Source organism: Carassius carassius, chromosome 36 (genome assembly GCF_963082965.1).
Source record: "Carassius carassius chromosome 36, fCarCar2.1, whole genome shotgun sequence".
NCBI lineage: Eukaryota > Metazoa > Chordata > Actinopteri > Cypriniformes > Cyprinidae > Carassius > Carassius carassius.
The window spans coordinates 12,492,192-12,511,634 of NC_081790.1; the positions used below are offsets into that span (position 1 = coordinate 12,492,192).

Genomic DNA, 19,443 nt, shown 5'->3' on the forward strand with positions numbered 1-19,443 from the left:
GATTTAGAAGTTGCAATTCATGCTTTTGTGACTATTGCAACTCTCTTGATTTATTTATCTCTTTATATTATCTCGATTACAGGTTGTTCAAAATGCAGCTGCAAGACTTTTGGCTGGGTCTAGAAAGAGGGATCATATTTCTCCTGTTTTGGCATCCCTTCACTGGCTTCCCATTAAGTTTCGAGTTGATTTTAAGATCCTTATGTTTGTTTATAAGGCGTCTGGCTGTGCACCAAGGTATATTTGTGATCTAATTGTGCCATACTGTCCTGCTAGGGCACTTAGATCTTCAAATCACTTGCTTTTAAATGTGTCACGAAGTCGCTACAAATTAAAGGGTGATTGGGCCTTTTCTGTGGCTGGGCCCAAGCTTTGGAATGCTCTCCCTTATCATGTGAGGTCTGCTCCTTCATTTGACATTTTTAAATATACTCTGAAAACAAATTTTTATTCTTTAGCTTTTGGAAATTTGTAATTGTTGTTTTTTTATAGCGTAGTCCTGCTATGCACTATGTACAGCACTTTGGATCAATTTTCATTGTGTTAAATGTGCTTTATAAATAAAGGTTGTTGTTGTTGTTGTTGAAGATATAAAAATATACCTCAAAATCAATACGTGTAGCTTGCACTGAATAAATGACAATTTAAGAATATTTGTGAAGTGTTTCAGCAAAGCAGAAATTTTCAAGAACAATGTAAAAACAGTTTGTTTCAGCACACATTTGACTAATGAGATTTATGCATTAAAGTTCACATTCTGATATGAGTCAACATTCATTCAAAGATGGCAAATAAACAGCAAGCAATGCGTTGAATTAAGAGTAAATTTTGGAAATAAAAAGACTAAAATATTATTTTCATGTAAATTGCACTCCTGAATATTTATTTATAACATTGGTTGAAGTCATGGGGGAAGTTGTGGCCTAATGGTTAGAGATTTGGAATCATAATCCCAAGGTTGAAAGTTTGAGTCTTTGGCAGCCATACTTGGCTGTATGTAACATCACTTTCACTTTCAAAATCTCTGGCATTTAGAAGAGTCCCTGAGGAGCATTTAAGGGTCCTAAAATTATAATTTAGTTCAGCTACAGTTAATCTAGGATAAATGGCACTATTGTAGTCAAATAGTTTCTGCTGGATATCCATTTCAGTTGCTTTAGAAATACAAAAGGACAAAGTAATCTAAAACACTTCAAGGTCACATTTACGTTCAATAATTATTTCTGAATTATCAAAGGACTGTTAGATCATTATAATGTTGCGTATCTGACCGTATATAAAATTCCCTCATTCAGCTGTCATTAGAATGCAGGATGGATTTCTAAAAGAGGTCCTCAGAAGCCTTCTCCAAACTTCACAGCCCTTCAAACCATTTTAATAACATACTACTTATAACTCTGTTTTTATGATCTGAAGTCTTCCACCAGTACAAGATACGTAAGTCTAAACACAAGAGATATTCTTGTTTGTGTCGGCCTTCTTTGATCTGGAGTCAGATTCTGAGAAGAAATGGAAAACATATCCTCTTCTCATATTCTCACTGTCACAGCTCTGAATGATTGGGACTGGACCAGCAGGATCATGGTTTTTTCTTTTGCGCTTCCAGGTTACCTGCTGACTATTGTTCTGAATGTCACCTTGATTATGATTATTGCTTTTGAGAAAGCCCTGCATGAGCCCATGTACATTTTTTTGTGTAATCTGTGTGTTAATGATCTGTGTGGAACTACAGGGTTTTATCCCCGGGCTTTGATATATTTACTCACGGAAACAAATACGATTTCACTTGAGGAATGTATTGTACAAAGTCTTGTTATTATTGTCTATGCAGTTGGTGAATTATCAAATTTAAGTGTCATGGCAATTGATAGGTACATAGCAATATGTCAACCTTTACAATATCCTGGTATTATGTCACCTTTTACTGTGCGGAGCCTGGTGACTTTTATTTGGATATTTCCTTGTTTTGTGAGTATAATTGCCATTTTGGTGGCTATGAAACATCCTATTTGCAGGCATGACATAGATAAACTTTTCTGTGAAAACCTGTCCTTGGTTAATCTTGGTTGTAAAGAAGATATTTCATATGGGATTTTTAATGGGTGGATGTATGTTTCGATAACTGTCTTTACTGGTTTAGTTCTGATTTCCTATTTACAAATAATTCTAGCTTGTAGAAAATCTAAAGTAAATCAAGAGAAATTCTTCAGCACATGCATGCCACACTTGATTATCTTTCTGAACTACATAGTCTGTTCTTTTTTTGATTCCTCCCAGACAGAATTAAGAGCAAAAACCTTGTCTCGTAAGTTATATACCTTTTTGTCTATTGTATACCTGACTGTTCCCCCTGTTGTCAATCCTATAATATATGGAATTAAATTAAGACATGTAAGGGCAAAAATATTGTATATATTACAGTTAAAGCATTAATATCTTGCAGTATTCACTATTTTAATTAAGTGATGACTGCTTTCTTTGTCTAAAATAAACTTTTGTCTAAATAGTTTTTTTTTTTTTTGGTTTTGTTTAAACAGGATATTACGTTCTTTAAGATGTACTTATAATGTTATGAGAAGTATATGTATATTTATATAAGTGCGTGTGTCTTAGCATTTGACACTGGATATTGTTTGTTTTATTAAAGCCAACAAAGCAAGTCTGTGTCACATGCATTAAAACATGCATAGTGGATCTGTATAGGATGTTATGAACAATGGAACACTGAAACTATCAAACATATCTAACATATCAAACACTTTGGTGTCATCTTCTGATTAAAAAAAAAACTATATGCCACCCCCAATTTCTGTAAGATTACTGGCAAATTAAACTCTAAAAGATTGAATACTGACCCATTATTGTTATTTGCTAATGCCTATGATTGATTAAACTGAATCTGAAAATTTAGTGCAAGAAAATTACATCTTAATAATGTATGGGTAGATCACATACAGTGCATGCAAGACATAATAGCAACTGTGCCATTTCTTCATTCCAAATAACTTTTGTTTGGCCTTTTATTTAATTTAAAATTAAATATACATTAACCACATTATTGGAAACATTGGATATTATTTTATTGTAATTATTGCTAATATAGTTGTTTACAGCAAGGCAGTTTTCAAAATGGCCATAACTATAAGGTTATATAAGAGTCAAAATTCCAATTATACAAATATGTGTTATCAAAAAGAAAAAAAAATTTCTATATGTTCTAAAATATAGATTACTATTTATTATTATTTTTTTTTTGCAAAAATATACCCAGATTTTTTTTTTTTAAAGTGTGCACTTCCATAATATACTTCAAGTGCTATATTTTCACGCACTAATTTTGTACATAATATTCTATACAGTACTATTTAGTTTAGTTGTATTTTATTTTATTTTATTTTAATTTTAAAAACATTGCTATTTTGGAACACCATGAATATGAACTAAAATGTGCTTTTAACATACTTTCTCTTTATTAAAAATGTATTTAGTCCCCACTTGTAGTACACTTAATCAATCAATCTTTCATACACTGGTGGGTTCAAGTGTACTACATTATCTTAAGGAGTACTAACAAATATTTATAAGCATATTAAGTACAAAATTAGTGTGTGAAAATAGACCACTTTAAGTACATTATTGAAGTGCATTTTCTACTGGGTAACATTAGGATCATTTTTGTGAATGTTATCATCCAAACTAAAATTTCAATATCACTGTGTTTTTTTGTGTTTCGCCACATTGGAATATATTCAGACAAGAGTTAATTATAGAGACCAGCATCTCAGCAATGTGAGGATCTTCAAGATTGTTAAAAATTATAGCTGTCAGGAAAACCTTGTGTTTCAGATCAGGTGATGATTTTTTTTTTACAATGATAATTTGCTGCAGCCTCAAACACGTGATGGTACTCTTGTGTCTTGGTATTTTCTGATTACACCAAATAGGATTAAGGACAGTATGTCCATTCATTCTGCTACATACTTCGTTGGGACACTCCTCCTTCACTTAGAAAATAAGACTGAGCCTGACCAGAGTACTGCGCAAACGTCCTGGGAGTGTCATCATCATTCGAAGATACCAACATGAAACCTCAGAGTATACTTGTCTTGCTTGTCCTTGTCGTATTAGCATTGCACTGTAAGTTTTGGATTTTTTGCATTAAGTGATAGAAGTGTTTAAATTTACTAACTTTTTATTCAAGGCATAAGTGTGCAAACCTAAATCTTGAACAGCAAAACTCATGTATAAAAATCATGGATGCATGGCTCCAAATCACTTTTGGCTCATTTTACTGAATCTTTCAGTGCTAAAGCATTTTATTTCTGTCTAAGGCAAAGAGAATGAGGCTGTGTCATTTCCCTGGAGCTGTGCAAGTCTCAGTGGAGTTTGCAGACAAGGAGTGTGTCTGCCTTCTGAGCTTTACTTTGGATCCTTAGGCTGTGGCAAGGGATTCTTGTAAGTTCTGATTTATGCCTAATATCATAGCAATGATCTGCAATATCGGTTATGAACTATATTAAAATATACTTCTATTTTTTTCAGGTGCTGTGTATCACATTTCCTTTGAGAACTGGAAATGATGTTCCTCTATGTGAATCCAGCCTTACCGATGATAAATCTCTGCTTTATTTAACTTATCACATAACTGCATGTTTGATTTGGGATCATATACATGGAGATGCCTTAAGGATTAACATATTTTAAATGGTCTTGTATATAACACTGGTTGTCATCAAATAGCATCTGATGATCAAGAATTTCAAACCATCATGTTAAGGAGAACCATCGTTTATTACATGGAATAGTTGCCTTTTGGTCTTAAATGTTGAACTGATGAACTGTTATTTTGTCTGAATATATAAAACAGCAATCAAGCAATAATAAAACTTACAGGCTATTGTTTACCTCTATGTGTATTTGTGATTCCAAGGCTTTCACAACCTGTTTCCGAAGACAACAAATTTGTAATTTAAGATAGAGGAGAAATAAAAAGAGATAAAAAATCATTTATGGGATTGTCAACTATTAACTGAAACCAAAGATGGACCATCCATACTTAAGTGAGTTGATAAGGTAATCATTTATTTCAACTATAACTATGAGATAAATATTTTTTAACAAACTTTTGATAAAAAAAAAAAAAATCTTTAATCAGTGAAAGGCACCCATAAACGGACAAGACTAACTTTTTGCAAAATGGGTAAAAAAAAAAAAGGAAAAAAAAAAAAGTGCCATTTTGAATAATACATTAAAACTTTACCATGACAACCATATAGATTTGGCCAAAAACCTATACATAACTTCAAATAACTAAACTATATATTAATCATTTTATTAGATTATTATAATTTATAAATGATAAGATTAATAATAAAAAAATAGGTCCAACAGTTATTGTTGCTACAATAATAATAAAAAAATGTTACCACTGTAAAATAAAAAATAAAATAAAGAAAAATGCAATTAAAAAAATAAATAAACATTATAAAATTCTTAAAAATATGTATGCTTTAGCAACAGCAGCAACAAAGTTGTTAGTAAGTTATTTACTATATATATATATATATATATATATATCAAGTTATTTAGCCTATAGGAATTATGACAGGTATCATGCTTGCTTACCATGGTCATTTTTCTGAAGGGTTACAAAAAGAGCTCGTGGAATAAAAAGAACATACGAGAACCAGCAAGCCTACTTACCAGTCAATGATAAAATAGCCTACAGGTGGCGTAAGCATGATAAAAAGCGAATACTCATGTTGTTTTGTGCAGTGTGTCTCTGCTATTCGACGCTCCAACCCACGTGACCGGAAGTAAATACGATTCAGCAGCAGCAGCAGCAGTTCCCGCGTTTGGCGACGCTTTCAATCACAAGCGTAAACTTGGAGTAGCAGTCAGTCGTTCCGGTTATGGATGACCTGTATTTAGACAATATCGACGAATTTGTCAATGATCAAAATAAGATCGTAAGTCGTTTTAATTATGATATCGTTCTTGTCATGGTACGTTAAATGTTAAATGTCGGTTGATACCAAAATGCTTACAATTGGCTGCATGCTTGTTTAACTAACTTGACTGTTCAGGGTTGGGGACCATTAGAAATACCGGTACCAAATGATTTTCATGCATTTCCTTTACGTTAACTTTATTTAGTTTTTCTGCCCAGTTTCCCAATTTAGTTTTTAGTCATTTTTTAGTGCATCAACCACATGCGCGATCCCATGTTACATCTTAATTCAATAAAATCCGACACTATTCTAGTCCTAATCCTTATCTAAACGAGCGCTATTCGCACGGGATTCGTATAACGTTAACCTGGTGACCTCCAATCATTTGTAATAATTGCGGAGGTTGTCTCTGATCTTAATCCCCGTGCGAATGTTTTTAATTTGTAAAGTAAAAATGATCCCATCAATGACCTAAAGTTACCATATTTCGACGAACACCGAGGTCCTGTGATAATATTTGTCCCGTGCGAATTTGCATCTCATCGGTGATTTATCACACGATGTCCCAAGATAATACTGATCCCGTGCTCAAAGGTCTTAAACGAAAAAAAAAAAAAAAATTATACTGTACTTAATGCTAGTAAGAAACCAGTTTATTTACTGGCCGGCTGTTAACGTGTACCAGCTTTAATCAAATGCCATTATTCGGTCTTCCTAAACATGTGAATAGTTATTAGCTGCATTATCAGCTATTCAGCATTTATATTTTGATTTTTGCAGGTCACCTACAAATGGCTCAGTTTAACACTTGGAGTCCACGTCAACACAGCAAAACGGTAAGCCCTGTCCTTTTTTCACGACACTTAAGGTATTCGAAGCATCTGATGATCTATTGGAATCACTAATGTTCATGTAACATTTTTACAGAATGTTGTATCATTACCTGCAGCAGAAACGCAATGAAAGTTCAGGGACTCCCCTTCATGCCACCTACCTTGTATCTGGGAAGTGTGTTGAGAATGGTAGTACGGTAAGGGTTGAGATCTGATAATTGCTTAATTTTTGTGAAATTAATGTTTCCCAATTAATAATAATTATTTTAAGATCTGCAGTTGAATGTTTTCCATTGCTTTTAGTGCCACAAAGTGTCAGTAGTACGTGAGGACAAGCTTGATGGTAAGATTACCATATTTATATCTAAATAATGGGCAAAAATGCATTAATCCTGGAAAAAAAAAATTATATATATATATATATATAAATTGTGTGTAAAAGTACACAATTTAATTTTATATAAAAGTGAGAAATATAGGAAGGAAAAAAATATTTTATATAACATTTCATGTAATTTTTAAATATTCAGTAGAGGATTTATTTTTTATTTTTTTTTGAACAGCTGTTAAAGCAAAGATGGACGTGACAATCAGTGTGCATGTGTACAGTGTGCAGAGAGCCGAGCTGAAGGACAGTTCACCACTTTACAATACAGATTATGATGCTGTTAAGGAAAACCTAAAAAACTGCAATAAGTAAGTAATACTCATATAACCTGTAATGTCAAGTGCATGCATCATATGCTGTGCCACATCCAGTATTTCTGGTCTTCTCTCAGGTACAGTGCTATACGTTGTGCTGTAGCGGTCCCCATGTCATCTGTGGAGCTGCAGAGAGCTCAAGAGATGGCTTTGGTCCTTCCAGTGGAGAAGGAAATCAGTAAACCTGGCTTCAATGAAAACACTTCAGCTACCTCCAAACCCAGTGCTAAGCAGCCAGCAGGCATCATGGGAATGTTTGCAAGCAAAAATGCTTCTAAGAGCCAAGAATCCAGCAAGGAAGTGAAAACAGAGCAGAAAGAAGATTCTTCTCTGGTAAGGGTGTAACTCTATAGTTTAATGTTGATGGAAGGAACACAAGACTGTGTGAATTTATAATGGTTTCATATGTTGTAGGTTGAAACATCAAAAAGCAAAACAACCTCCAAAGCAAACCCGATGAGTAACTTCTTTGGGAAGTCTGCCCAAAGTGAGTGTTTGTCTTTCTTGTCTGCCAAGAAAATATGCAAGAAACAATCCGTAACAAAGTAAACCAAACACAACCTTTTCCTGTGAAATTTAGAAAAGGCTGATGAAAAACCTAACAAAAGCATTAAAGAAGAGATGGACGGCAGCTCAACAGCATTGGCTACTGCAAGTATGAAACCGTTACAGACGTCTCCCAAATCTGAGATTAACATTAAAGAGGAACAATCCAAAGTGTCCAATGCTTTGAAGGTTGAATCAAAAGACACTCGGAAGTAAGGCTTACTTTTTTCTTTTTGAAGTTAATTTTTATTTATACTTAATTTACTTCCACACACACCTGCATAAAGTGTGTGTGTGTATTTCATAAATGTGAACTAAAAGGTACATTTGCTTCCAAGTAAAACAAAGCGCCCTGAGGTTGTGGACAGTGATGATGAGAAAATGGAAAGCCAGCAGAAGAAGAGACGGCGGATAAAGAAGCCCCGGCCAGACAGCAGTGATGATGAGGGTAGGAAAGAGATGCGAAAAAAACTAATTCTTGGCAGATTTGAATCAGTCCAGATGAGGCGCTCTGTGACCCAAAATGAAGAAAAACAAAGAAATGGGTTCCCCCTCTGGGCAGAGTGCTGAATAAAAAAAAATATTAAAATTGCTCTGACAAACAAAAGCTAATTGATAACATTCAATGTTTCTTCCCTCCTTATTCTCTCTGACTTATATGTATATATACACACACACACACACACATATATATATATATATATATATATATATATATATGTGTGTGTGTGTGTGACATGTCTCTTTTTTTCTTCTTCCAGTTGTGCCAGATTCTCCACCTGTGCCCAATGTACACACTCCCAGTCCTAAAAAACAAGTGAAGAGAGAGCCAGTTTCACACCAAGAAGTAAGCATTACCAACATCAGTAATCACTAGCTTTTTTTAGAAACAATTTCTTAACACTCTTACAGGAAGTCCATATCAAACTCAACTTGCAAGTGCCAGGTCAGTCAAACCAGTAGGGTCCAGGTCAACATGGGCAGTTAGCTACTGCAGATAGATGGTGTAAGAGAACTCCATGACCATTCAAAAGTAGTCCTCTATTCCAGTGGTTCTCAACCTTTTTTTTTCCAGTGGGCCGCACTATGGTCCAGTGCAAGTCTCACGGGCCGCACGCATATAATTTACATATTACGTCTCCAATACAAACCAACCTGATTTATAATATTTTAGCCTAAATATTATATCTAATCTGTTACATTCATTGAAATAAATAATTCTACTCCCCATAAATAAAGCACCTGATGCTGTCGGGAGCTAACCAATTATGTGAGATTCAGCTCGAAAGGAGTAACAGCACAAAGAAGTTGCGATTTGTAAAGCCTGTGTTATACTTTCCGCATGAGCAATCCGGACGCTTACACGGCCAGCGCGGACGCAGACTTCAATTTATACTTCTGAATGCGCAGGCTGATGGTTTGCTCTGCAACAAAAATTTTAACAAACAATTGCCCAGAATTATTGCACATCGCTGTCTTTATATTCATTTATTGACTGATTACACAGGTTCGAGTAGCAATGGGCTTCTTCACAGTGCCTGCACATGTGCAATTGTGCTTTTGAAGCCTACTGACCACGCGCACCTGTCCACGTGGTCGTCTGCTCACAGCCTCGGCACACACTCTCCATGCCTACCTAGCGGTCCATAGTGGACTCGCGGACGCAGAAAGTATAAGGAGGTTTTAAGATGCAGTCTGTAAGACGCGCACAGGAGCATGACCCTTGTTATTCTTGTAAAATGTTACAGAATAATGTGTGTTGATCCAAATATGGAAAGCACTTTCGAATTTAATAATATGAGGTTCTCTCCAGAGATGTTTTGAAACATTTCTTCAATTAAGGATTGCTACATAGTATATGGTGTTATTTGCCTGAACTTCTTCAAGTGAGTTGCGGGGCAAACCGAAAATCCAGCACTTCTCCTTGAGTACTGATACTGCGACTATTCTTGTTTGTATGTGTTCATTCGCTGGCATTTTTCACATTTCTTTTTTTCTCCCTTAAAAACAAATTTGTCCATTCTGATGCTCAATTTTACTTTAACTAATGGCTGTTGATGACCATTTGAATTGAATTCTGCCAAAGTGCGCGCTTGTATGTGTTTGTTAAATGCCTAATGTTATGTGAGTCTGCTCATGTCTGAAAATAATAGATGGAAAAACAAAATAATTTCACACAACATTAGGATATAGCTTATATTTCATTAGTATCCTAAATGTTTTAATGTAAAAAAATTAAATTGTAAAACTGAAAGTTTTATGTTTTTATTCCGCATAGGGCGGGCCGCATTTGAATTCGTGACAGGCCACATGCGGTTGAGAACCACTGCTCTATTTATACAAAATGCTTTTTTTTTTTTTTTTTTTTCTTTTTTTTTTTTTTCTTTTTTTTTTTTTTTGCAAAGAAAAACACTGTGCTATTCTCTTATGACGAACAGATATCGATATACAAGTCATTAAGTTCCATACAGTAAAATTGTCATTATGTTCAGGAGAGTTCGGAGTTGAAGAGGAGGAAAAGAAGGCGTGTTTTGAAATCTAAAACATTTGTGGATGAAGATGGTGCCTTTGGTAAGTATGATTTCAGTTGGTATTTTCTCTAGTATTGATTAATGTTCCACAAACTTTTGGATGGCTGATACCAATATCTTAAGAGAGCAGGATGGATATACGGTTTTAAACCTTACTAACAATTGCTGCAATAACATTTATATATTTTTTGACCTATTTTGTCAATCAAAATAATATAAACAAGCATTCATAGTTACTTTTAAAATAAAAGTCTAGTCCGTGTCAAGATAAATGCTGGTCGAACATAATGTTTTGTCACTTGTTGAAAAAAAAATTGCAAATATGTATTGATTTGCTCCACATACATGAACCATCAAATGCATCATATTTGTAATATAAAGGATAATGATTAAAATTAATTGCAATTAACTGTTAGTTTCAATGCAAATATTGTTTTATTAACAGAATGTGGTCAGTTACCACATACATTTGTTTCTGCTCATCGGTTTTATTCTTTTGTAGTTACAATAAAGGATTAACATTAGAACTACACAGGGCCAGGAAATAAATATGACAATGCACAGTGTTTTAAAGGTTTATTATCTGTGCTAATTCACATTATGTTTACCTTTTTGTTTCCCGTTTAACCTAAAAGGTTTCTGGGTGGATAACATTGACTGAACTCTCTCTCCTTACTTTTACAAGCACATCATTTATAAGCACTGACAGAAACACTTAAACCATTGAGTAAATCATAAGCTATATGACAGAAATACAGACGGCTGGCAAACTGTTTTTGCTGAAACTGTTTAGTTCAGATTATCTTTGACATTATTACTTTATGTGGAGGAAATTTTCGTGTTTGAAGACCAAAAGCACAAATGTGTGTTTGATTCCTATAATTTTGCACCACTGGTATTATTTTTATATTTATCAGTGTCTAATATTACACATTCCTTAATGCCAGTTCTCTGTTCAGTACAAAAACTCTTTGAAGTGGATTTTTTTTTTTTATTGTATGGTAACCAAATTCATGTTTTTTTTTTTTTTTTTTTTTTTTTTTCTTAATTTGTTTGTTATTATACATGATTGACCAGACCGAGATTTATAGCATCGACAGGAATGTGTATTGTTCTTAAACCTAGTGTGTTGTCTACAGTAATTTAAGACATAATAATAAGCACAGTGTGAAGGCTGTTAATATTAATTATGCAGCCTAAGGAACTTTCTTTTGGCCAAAAATAATGGCAGCTTTGCAAAATCACTGACAGATTAAATCTAAGTGTACAGAGCCCAAACCAGACATTTATATTCACCACCACTTGTCTTGACAATGAATAACCAATGTTTCTGTTTTCCTAGTGACCGAGAAGGGTTATGTGAGCGAGTCTTACTCTGAGAGTGAAGAGGAGCGTGAACCCAACAGTCAAGCCAAAGACTCAAGCTCACTCAAGCAGTCATTTGGGAAAAGAAAGGAAGAGAAAAAAGAAAAGAGTCAGAAGAAGACCTCTACTGCTAACAAACCTACAAAACAGCCATCCATCATGGGATTTTTCCAGAAGAAATAACTTTTTTTTTTTTTATTCTTTCATGGGATTTTAAAGGAATAGCTCACCTGGAAATGAAAACTGTCATTAATTGCTCATCTTCATGTTGCTGTATGTCATAAAGAATCATTGCATGGGTCTTTTTCTGTTCATGAAATCTGTCCATTAAGTAGGGAAAAAAATCCAGAGAAAAAATTACATGAGGATGAAGAAATAATGGCTTCATTTTTGGGGAGTAAAATATCCATTTAAGCACTTATTTTCAGCAGTGACATTCCCATGAACCACAACTGATGCTGTAAGGAGGAAATCAATCTTCATTGTCACTTTTCAGAGACATTGATTTCTGCTTCAACATGAACAACAATTTTGTGCTGACTAGCCATTCAACTGTATGCTGGATTTCAGTTCTGGGCCGGATAGGATTGTCTGTTGTAGTTTGCAGATGTATGATCCTGCTGATCGAGCAGATTTCTTTACTATAAGCCAACTAGCACATATAGCCAACCACCAATAGTTCCCATACTGCAAGGTTTGTGGAGTCTGTCTTTAGTATGTTTCTGGATAATAAATCAAAAGAAAAAATATATATATTTTCTGTCTGCATTAATATTCTTGTAAAAGAAACCCCAATTGGTTTAGACAGAAATTTCTCTGGCATTCATTAGTTAAGTCCATTATTACTCTGCTCAGTGGTCAAGAAAAAGTTTTTCTCTTGCGGTCTTGGTTGGTGCCTGTGAGTCAAGTTGTTTTCTCCGAGCTTCATATTTCTATATGACATCAGTTTCTGGCTTCATAGTTGTGTTGATCCTGGACATTTCCATTTATCAAAACTAAACTTACTGTGTGGAAAGGCATGCCTCTGGAAATGCACATCAAAATCAGTCCAAGCTCTACTGATCCAGTGCCACAGACGTGAAATTGAGCGTTTTGTGCCAAGACGTCATTCCTCATAAACTCTTTTTTTTCCCTGAGGAAAGGCTCCTAATCTTAAGTCTGATTTAGTATTAAATTCAAGAACAGTGTTCTTTATATTGTTGTAAAGCATTTGTAATTGTGCTTTCAAACCTGAGGTCCAGCAAAGTGAGAATTTCTGATTGCTTTATATATTGAATAATCAAATTTTTTGTTTTAATTTGGTACGTAAAAAAAAAAAAAAAAAAAACATTTTTTGACACAAATTACCTTATCCAGCTGCATTCTGTGAAGGAAAACAATTTGGTTTTGTGCAGTCAGTTGTTTGCTCGTTCCCTTAGCTCACCCTCGCAGGCCTCTCGCTGGGCAGTCAGATGTAGACTGGGGTGAGGCGCCTATACTGGATACCTTATCAAACAGCCGTTTAAAATTTGAGGTGCCTCATTGTCTGAGAAAATCTGTTGCTCGATTGCATAGCTGTCATTGGAAAAATGCAGCTATGGTTTTGGCTCGCCGTCGCTTCGGGAGAGTGCAGTTAACTGTTTCCAGGTTTAATTTCAGTCTTCAAAGGTGCACTTGTTCAGCTACCTGTATGGATCCGTTTGGTTTCCATATAAACCACTAATGCACTACAATAAAGGAACAATTAATTTTTTTTTTTTTTTTAATAAATTTAAAAAGTGCAATTTGCAGCCAAATTGCTAGTGAGAATACTGGCTGCATTATTAGATATTTATGTCATGATTTACTCATCCTCATGTCATTCCAAACCCTTTTTTTCTGCAAATGCATATGGAAACCCAAATTGAAAAAATAACTGGGACTCTTTATCTCATAATTCTGAGAACCAGTTCTTTTTCATAATTGTGAGATATAAATAAAAAAATGCAGAGATATAAACCAAAGACAATGGAATACGCAAGACATGTCACTCATGTCTCTGAATTCTGTGTATACATCGCTATTCTGTTTACCTCAATAGTGTTTACTATTCTGAGAAACGAAGTCCAAATTGTTGAGACATTTTTTTATTCCACAGATGACTCAAGCTTCTATAATAATGTTTATTTTCCAATAAAGAAAAATAAATGTGGCAAGAATCATTATTTACCATATTTATTTGTGTAACACTCAAGTTCTTCTCTTCCAGGCAATTTAACACTTTTGGCCATCGTACGATTTGAATTAGATTGGTCTTGCATAGCCGCTCAGAAGTGGAATGCATTTTTCAGGCCAGGTGGAATAAATCAACAGGCATTTTCAAAATATATCAAGTGAACCCACATTATTAAATTCAAACTGGCCTTGGGCACTCTGCAAAGCCATTAAATATTGTTTGAGTGCTTCATATTTTGCTCCACTGTCTTTTCTGCTTATGTAAAAATACATGTCTGACGGAATCAAGATTTTTCTGTCCCGTCATTTCTAACTCACAAGTGACAAACACCATCCACTCAATACTGAATATTCACATTTTAATTAGTTACACATTTACCCATGTGACTCCTCCCGCTTCCCTTTTGCACATTGACACTGTTTGTGGTTGAAATAACCCATTAAGCCAGATTTTTTAAGTTCCTTTTGAAATTTTTACAGACCCTCATTAAAGTTCATTAAGTGTAAAACAATTAATACAGAGAATATGCATCTCTGAAGAAGTCTTTTAAGTCTGGGCAGAGCTCGCAGGCATGAGAGAGTCTCGCTTTGTAGATCAACGCCAGCAAAATACATCAAACAGCAATAACTCAAACTTTGAGCAGTGATTTATTTTTCGAATCCCCCTCACTGTTCTCATGCAGAGCTCTTAAAGAATAAATCATTGTGTATTAATTGAAAGCAGACTTTTACACATGCTCATGATATAATTGCATTTGGCTGAAGGACCACTGTTCTTTGTCAAAACAGGAAAATATGCAGAACATGATTGGAAAAGGCAGCACATGCATCACCTTTCTGGGATTTGATGTCTTTGTGGTTATTTTTAGAGCGTGGGGTGCCTCACATCTGGATTTGTCTTGTTGAAATCAAGCAAAAATTTGTATTTTTCTGATTCTGATTACCAAATAGAGCCTGTGATCTTTTTACAAATGACACTGAATGCACTGAAACACTGCACATGTGCGAATCTTGGCATGAATACAAGCCCTGATTATCTCTAAAACACTTCAAATCATCATTCATCATTCTGTCATATTAGTTAACCGGCCATATGACACCCATCCATCATGGGTTGATGTCGCTTAATTACTGTTTTCCGTGGCAAAGGCCATGTAGTCTGTTCTCAGTTAAATTAGTACTGTTTGGAAGTAAATTTTTATTATATTCATAATACTTTAATTTTTGGCAGAACTTTTAGCAGCATTTATTATCCTTAGTGAAGGAATAATCATAAAGGAATAGTTCACCCAAAAATGAAAATTCTGTCATCATGTATGACAAACCCATATGACTTCCTTTTTTCTGTCAAACACAAAAGCAGTTATTTATAGCAGGATCCAAGCTGCTCTTTTCCATACAATGAAAGTGAATGGTGACCATGAACAAGAAACATTTTCAAGGCATGAAACTCTTTTAGTGATTTTAGTCTGTTCCTCACAAAATTAGCATATATTTAGTGCATTTTTATTATGGTAGATTTTTTTTTTTTAGAGCAATGACAGTCATTGATCAGTAATGGTGTCGTACCATTTCCAGCAAGGACCAGGAAAGGCAAATTCTTGACTGGATTGTTCATGACAGACTGTTCAGTGCTTGCTTAGCATGATTCAAATCATTAGCTGAAAGAGTAAGCAGAGAGAAATGGGGTACAAAAAAAAAAAAAACTTCTGAAGTATTTGGATGGCACATTAATTCACAGGTTACATGAACACCTTAATCAGCTATGAAAGCTAACCAATCCATCAGAGTTAATTAGCTTAACCCAGTTTAGCTCCCTTTGAATCTTGTTTCAGTTGCTTAGAAACTGTGAATCTGCAGGCTCCGTGCAGAGCAGCAGTTCAGAGGCAGAAACATTACATATTCACAGTGGTGGACAGTTTTTATATAAGCACAATTTTCAAGTATTTGTACTTTATCAGAGTATTTTTATTTTGGGAAATTATCGCTTTACTACATTATGCTTTCTTCACCACATTTGATAAAAACATATCATTCCATATTATTTGGACAGTGGAAATTACCACACTCACTAAAACAAGATAGAAGTATAATAATAACCTGTTGAATCAGTTTGCAAATAGCATTGAACAACAGAAGTTCTCCAGTCAACAACTCTAAGATTTCATGATCAAGTCAGAGCGACTATCCAGTAACAATCACTTGTTCATGACTGACTCAAAATGTGCAAGCAAAGGTAAAAACTAAGTAACATTAAAAGAATGCAAATTAATGGTCACATATCTGTCCTGCTGCTGTAGCATTTTAAAATAATATAGAAATAGTGTGTGTTAAATTTTTGAAGTCACTTGTGATTAAAGAACTGAGTCAAGTTGAGTTCTTGTTAAAATCACACTTTGCCCCACGTGACTTCCATCCATTTTCTCAATATATGTAAACACTTGTCACCATACATTTACAAACATCTTCATTCATTTAAATACCATATTTTTTATCTTGTTTTTTGCTTTATAAGTTAAATGTATATTTTCAGATATTGAAGTGTAAAGGGATAGTTCACCCAAACATTTTAATTCCATCATTAATTACTCACCCTCATGTTGTTCCAAACCTGTAAGACCTTCACTGATCCTAAGAACACAAATTAATATATTTTTGATGAAATCTGTGAGCTTTCTGATCTTCCATAGATAGCAAGGGTCCTACCACGTTCAAAGCCCAGAAAGGTACCAAGAACATCGTCAAAATGGTCCATGTGAATTTTTCTTTTTTGTTAAACAACTGCTTTATCCAACAATTTTTCTCCTCAAAGTGACATAGTTCTGCCATTATGGAAAGTTCCACGATGCATGAACGTGCTTTTCTCTGCACGTAAACATGCATGTTCTATGACAGCAGCACCACGCACATGCGCTGTTTTACATGCAGAGAAAACCAAATGCATTCATCATGGCACTCTCCATAATGGCCTATCAATCTATCCCTTTATCCGTTTAAGTACTATTTTTCTTGAGTAATATTTTATACTTCATCCACTACTGCATATTTGTCTGGTTTTGTCACCTGCCTTCATATAGGATGTTCTATGAGAAGAGAAAAAAAGGCAAATAGCTCTTTTAAATAGATGCTGGACATCACATTGGTATAAAGCGTAAGTCCATTTACACTTTTACATGCAACAATGGGAAGAAAAGCTGAGCAGGAAAACTCACACAGAGAACTGTCCCATTCACCTGATTTATACCCAGTGACTGCCTCCAGCTGTTCAGATGGCCAGAGCCAAGACTAAGCATGCATAGCTGAAAGCTATTTATTGGGAATTCAAAACCTTTAGCCAAAAGCAAAGGTGCCAATAGAGCTATGTTTAAAATTAAATTTGCAAGCATCGAAACCCCACCGAGCTGAAACCATTTCAGACTCCATCAAATCAACACAAACATAACAAATTGAAAGGGTTCTCAACATTATAAAGGGCTCTTTTTGTGAAACGACGGCCTGCGTACGGATCAAACGGGATGTCCGACCATCCCCTTAAACTAACATAAACAAAGAGAGAAAATGAAATAGGAGCACACAGTAAAATCCCCTTTGTCTCCCTCCAAAGCCGTTCAAAGAGAACAAATTGCCAGAAACTGTTAGATCCAACAGCCAGCGGAAATAATTCACAGCTTCATTGTGTGACTATTAAGGTCTGCAACTGAGGGGCTTCTGTTTCAAAATATTTTGTCAGGCCTTCAGTGAGAGATGACCAGCACCGTCTGGCACTTTGTGTGCGGCCAGCACAATGACTCATTGTGATAGAAGAAGAAAGTGGGCTTTTGGGATCTAGAGAGAGGGGATATTAGTCACAACTCCCTGAACTGCCCCAATCTGGGTTCGACGGCCCGTCTCGGTTCATTGTGATTAACACGACGGAAGAACAAACGATGTCAGGAGTCCATCATGATGACGGGCCTCAACAGGTTTCTTCTCATTTATGCCGCAACGGATTATTCGTTCCAGCCCAAAGTAAACATCCCATCATGTCTGCTTCTCATTTACAACATTATGAAAAGTTTCTCATCAGTATCAATGATCATGTGAACTAGTGACCTGCTTTTATACATGAATGTTTGATACCTAAAACCCAGCATATTATCTACATTTATTCCTATTATAATTATTGCATTTGGCCATAATATGGAAGCCCATTTATGCCACAGACTAAAAATAATTAAAAAGTTACTTACAACTTCATATCTCACAATTCTGACTTTTTTTTCTCTCCGAATATAAACTCAGATTTGCAAGGTATAAAAACTTTATCTTTCAATTGCACAGTGTTAACTCACAGTTGATTTTATAACCTGCAATAACATGGTTTAAACTCTGAGAAGTTAGAACTGTGAAATAAAATTCACAATTCCCTTTTTTTATTTTATGGTGAAAAGAAAATAATTGCGAGATGTAATCTCAGAATTCCGAAAAAAAGGTTGTTTGTAATCACATGATTCTGATGACACGTGAAATTCAAATGGAGGGCAGGAAATGAAAAGCAGAATAAATGAAAAGGAAATGGTTTAGACACGATTACAAGGGAAATGTATAAACAGAAAATCACTGGGTTGGACCAGATCCTTATGTTATGAAGAGGAGTGATTTTTCAGCTAAATTGAAATATTTGCCTACCATCAAGGCGGTGGATATAGGTTAAGCAACTAACCCTGATTGTAAACCGGCTATTTTATTTTATTTTTTTAAATCCCACATTTATATAATGGATGTGGGTTATATTTCATTACTTTGCTGCATGTCCAGTGTATGTGGCCCTTGGTCCTGATAGCAATATGTAAAACCAAACTTTTATTAAAATGTAATTGATTATAGCCTAGAAAGCGAGAAGGTAGGGCTTCCATAGCTGTCACTCACTTCAATTTATCGCAATCTCACAATGTTCCATTATAATCAATGAAGCTCTCTAAACTGCAATTATAATATCTTGTTTACATCGTGTCTTCATGTGGCATTTAGCATTGAGTGAATTCTGACTGTCTCACGCTGAATGCATAAAAGTTGATAGCCCTGTATCTATTTTTATGTCTTTATTGATAACTTAATATATAATTAATATCTCAATATATTATTATATCTTATATTAACCATTTCCAAACACAAGCATTATCCGACTCAGCTCCTCCTGACCACAGGCTCACGTTTACAAGCTATTATTTTCCTGTGTTTTTCAGTCAATTTCCTTTTTTTTGTTTTTTTTGGGCAGAAACAGGCTTCCATACCAAAATAACGTTTTGAAAACAAGAGAATAAGAACAGTCTGTAAAAGAAA

At 34.8% G+C, this 19,443-nt stretch overlaps 2 protein-coding genes across 2 annotated transcripts; both read left to right on the forward strand.

Annotated features, from left to right (window-relative positions):
* Positions 1–1,509: 1,509 nt before the first annotated feature.
* On the forward strand, positions 1,510–2,433 carry LOC132116573 (olfactory receptor 2D2-like). The gene has a single exon (XM_059525449.1). It carries the CDS (start codon positions 1,510–1,512, stop codon positions 2,431–2,433), a length of 924 nt encoding a protein of 307 aa, XP_059381432.1.
* Positions 2,434–5,770: 3,337 nt separating this feature from the next.
* Positions 5,771–12,677, forward strand: LOC132117188 (DNA polymerase delta subunit 3-like). Its single transcript, XM_059526293.1, has 12 exons — positions 5,771–5,969; positions 6,732–6,787; positions 6,879–6,981; positions 7,088–7,127; positions 7,348–7,480; positions 7,564–7,819; positions 7,901–7,973; positions 8,067–8,244; positions 8,371–8,480; positions 8,794–8,879; positions 10,525–10,603; positions 11,906–12,677. Exons 1-12 carry the CDS (start codon positions 5,913–5,915, stop codon positions 12,109–12,111), a joined length of 1,377 nt encoding a protein of 458 aa, XP_059382276.1. The 5' UTR covers positions 5,771–5,912; the 3' UTR covers positions 12,112–12,677.
* The last annotated feature ends 6,766 nt before the right edge of the window (positions 12,678–19,443 follow it).

What these genes read in the sequence shown, in the direction of transcription:
- LOC132116573 (XM_059525449.1), top strand. Translation starts at nt 1,510, where the DNA reads ATGGAAAACATATCCTCTTCTCATATTCTCACTGTCACAGCTCTGAAT.
- LOC132117188 (XM_059526293.1), top strand. Translation starts at nt 5,913, where the DNA reads ATGGATGACCTGTATTTAGACAATATCGACGAATTTGTCAATGATCAA. An exon ending in TCAATGATCAAAATAAGATC is followed by an intron (nt 5,970 to 6,731) that starts GTAAGTCGTTTT and finishes TGATTTTTGCAG; the next exon opens with GTCACCTACAAATGGCTCAG. An exon ending in GAATCAAAAGACACTCGGAA is followed by an intron (nt 8,245 to 8,370) that starts GTAAGGCTTACT and finishes TTTGCTTCCAAG; the next exon opens with TAAAACAAAGCGCCCTGAGG.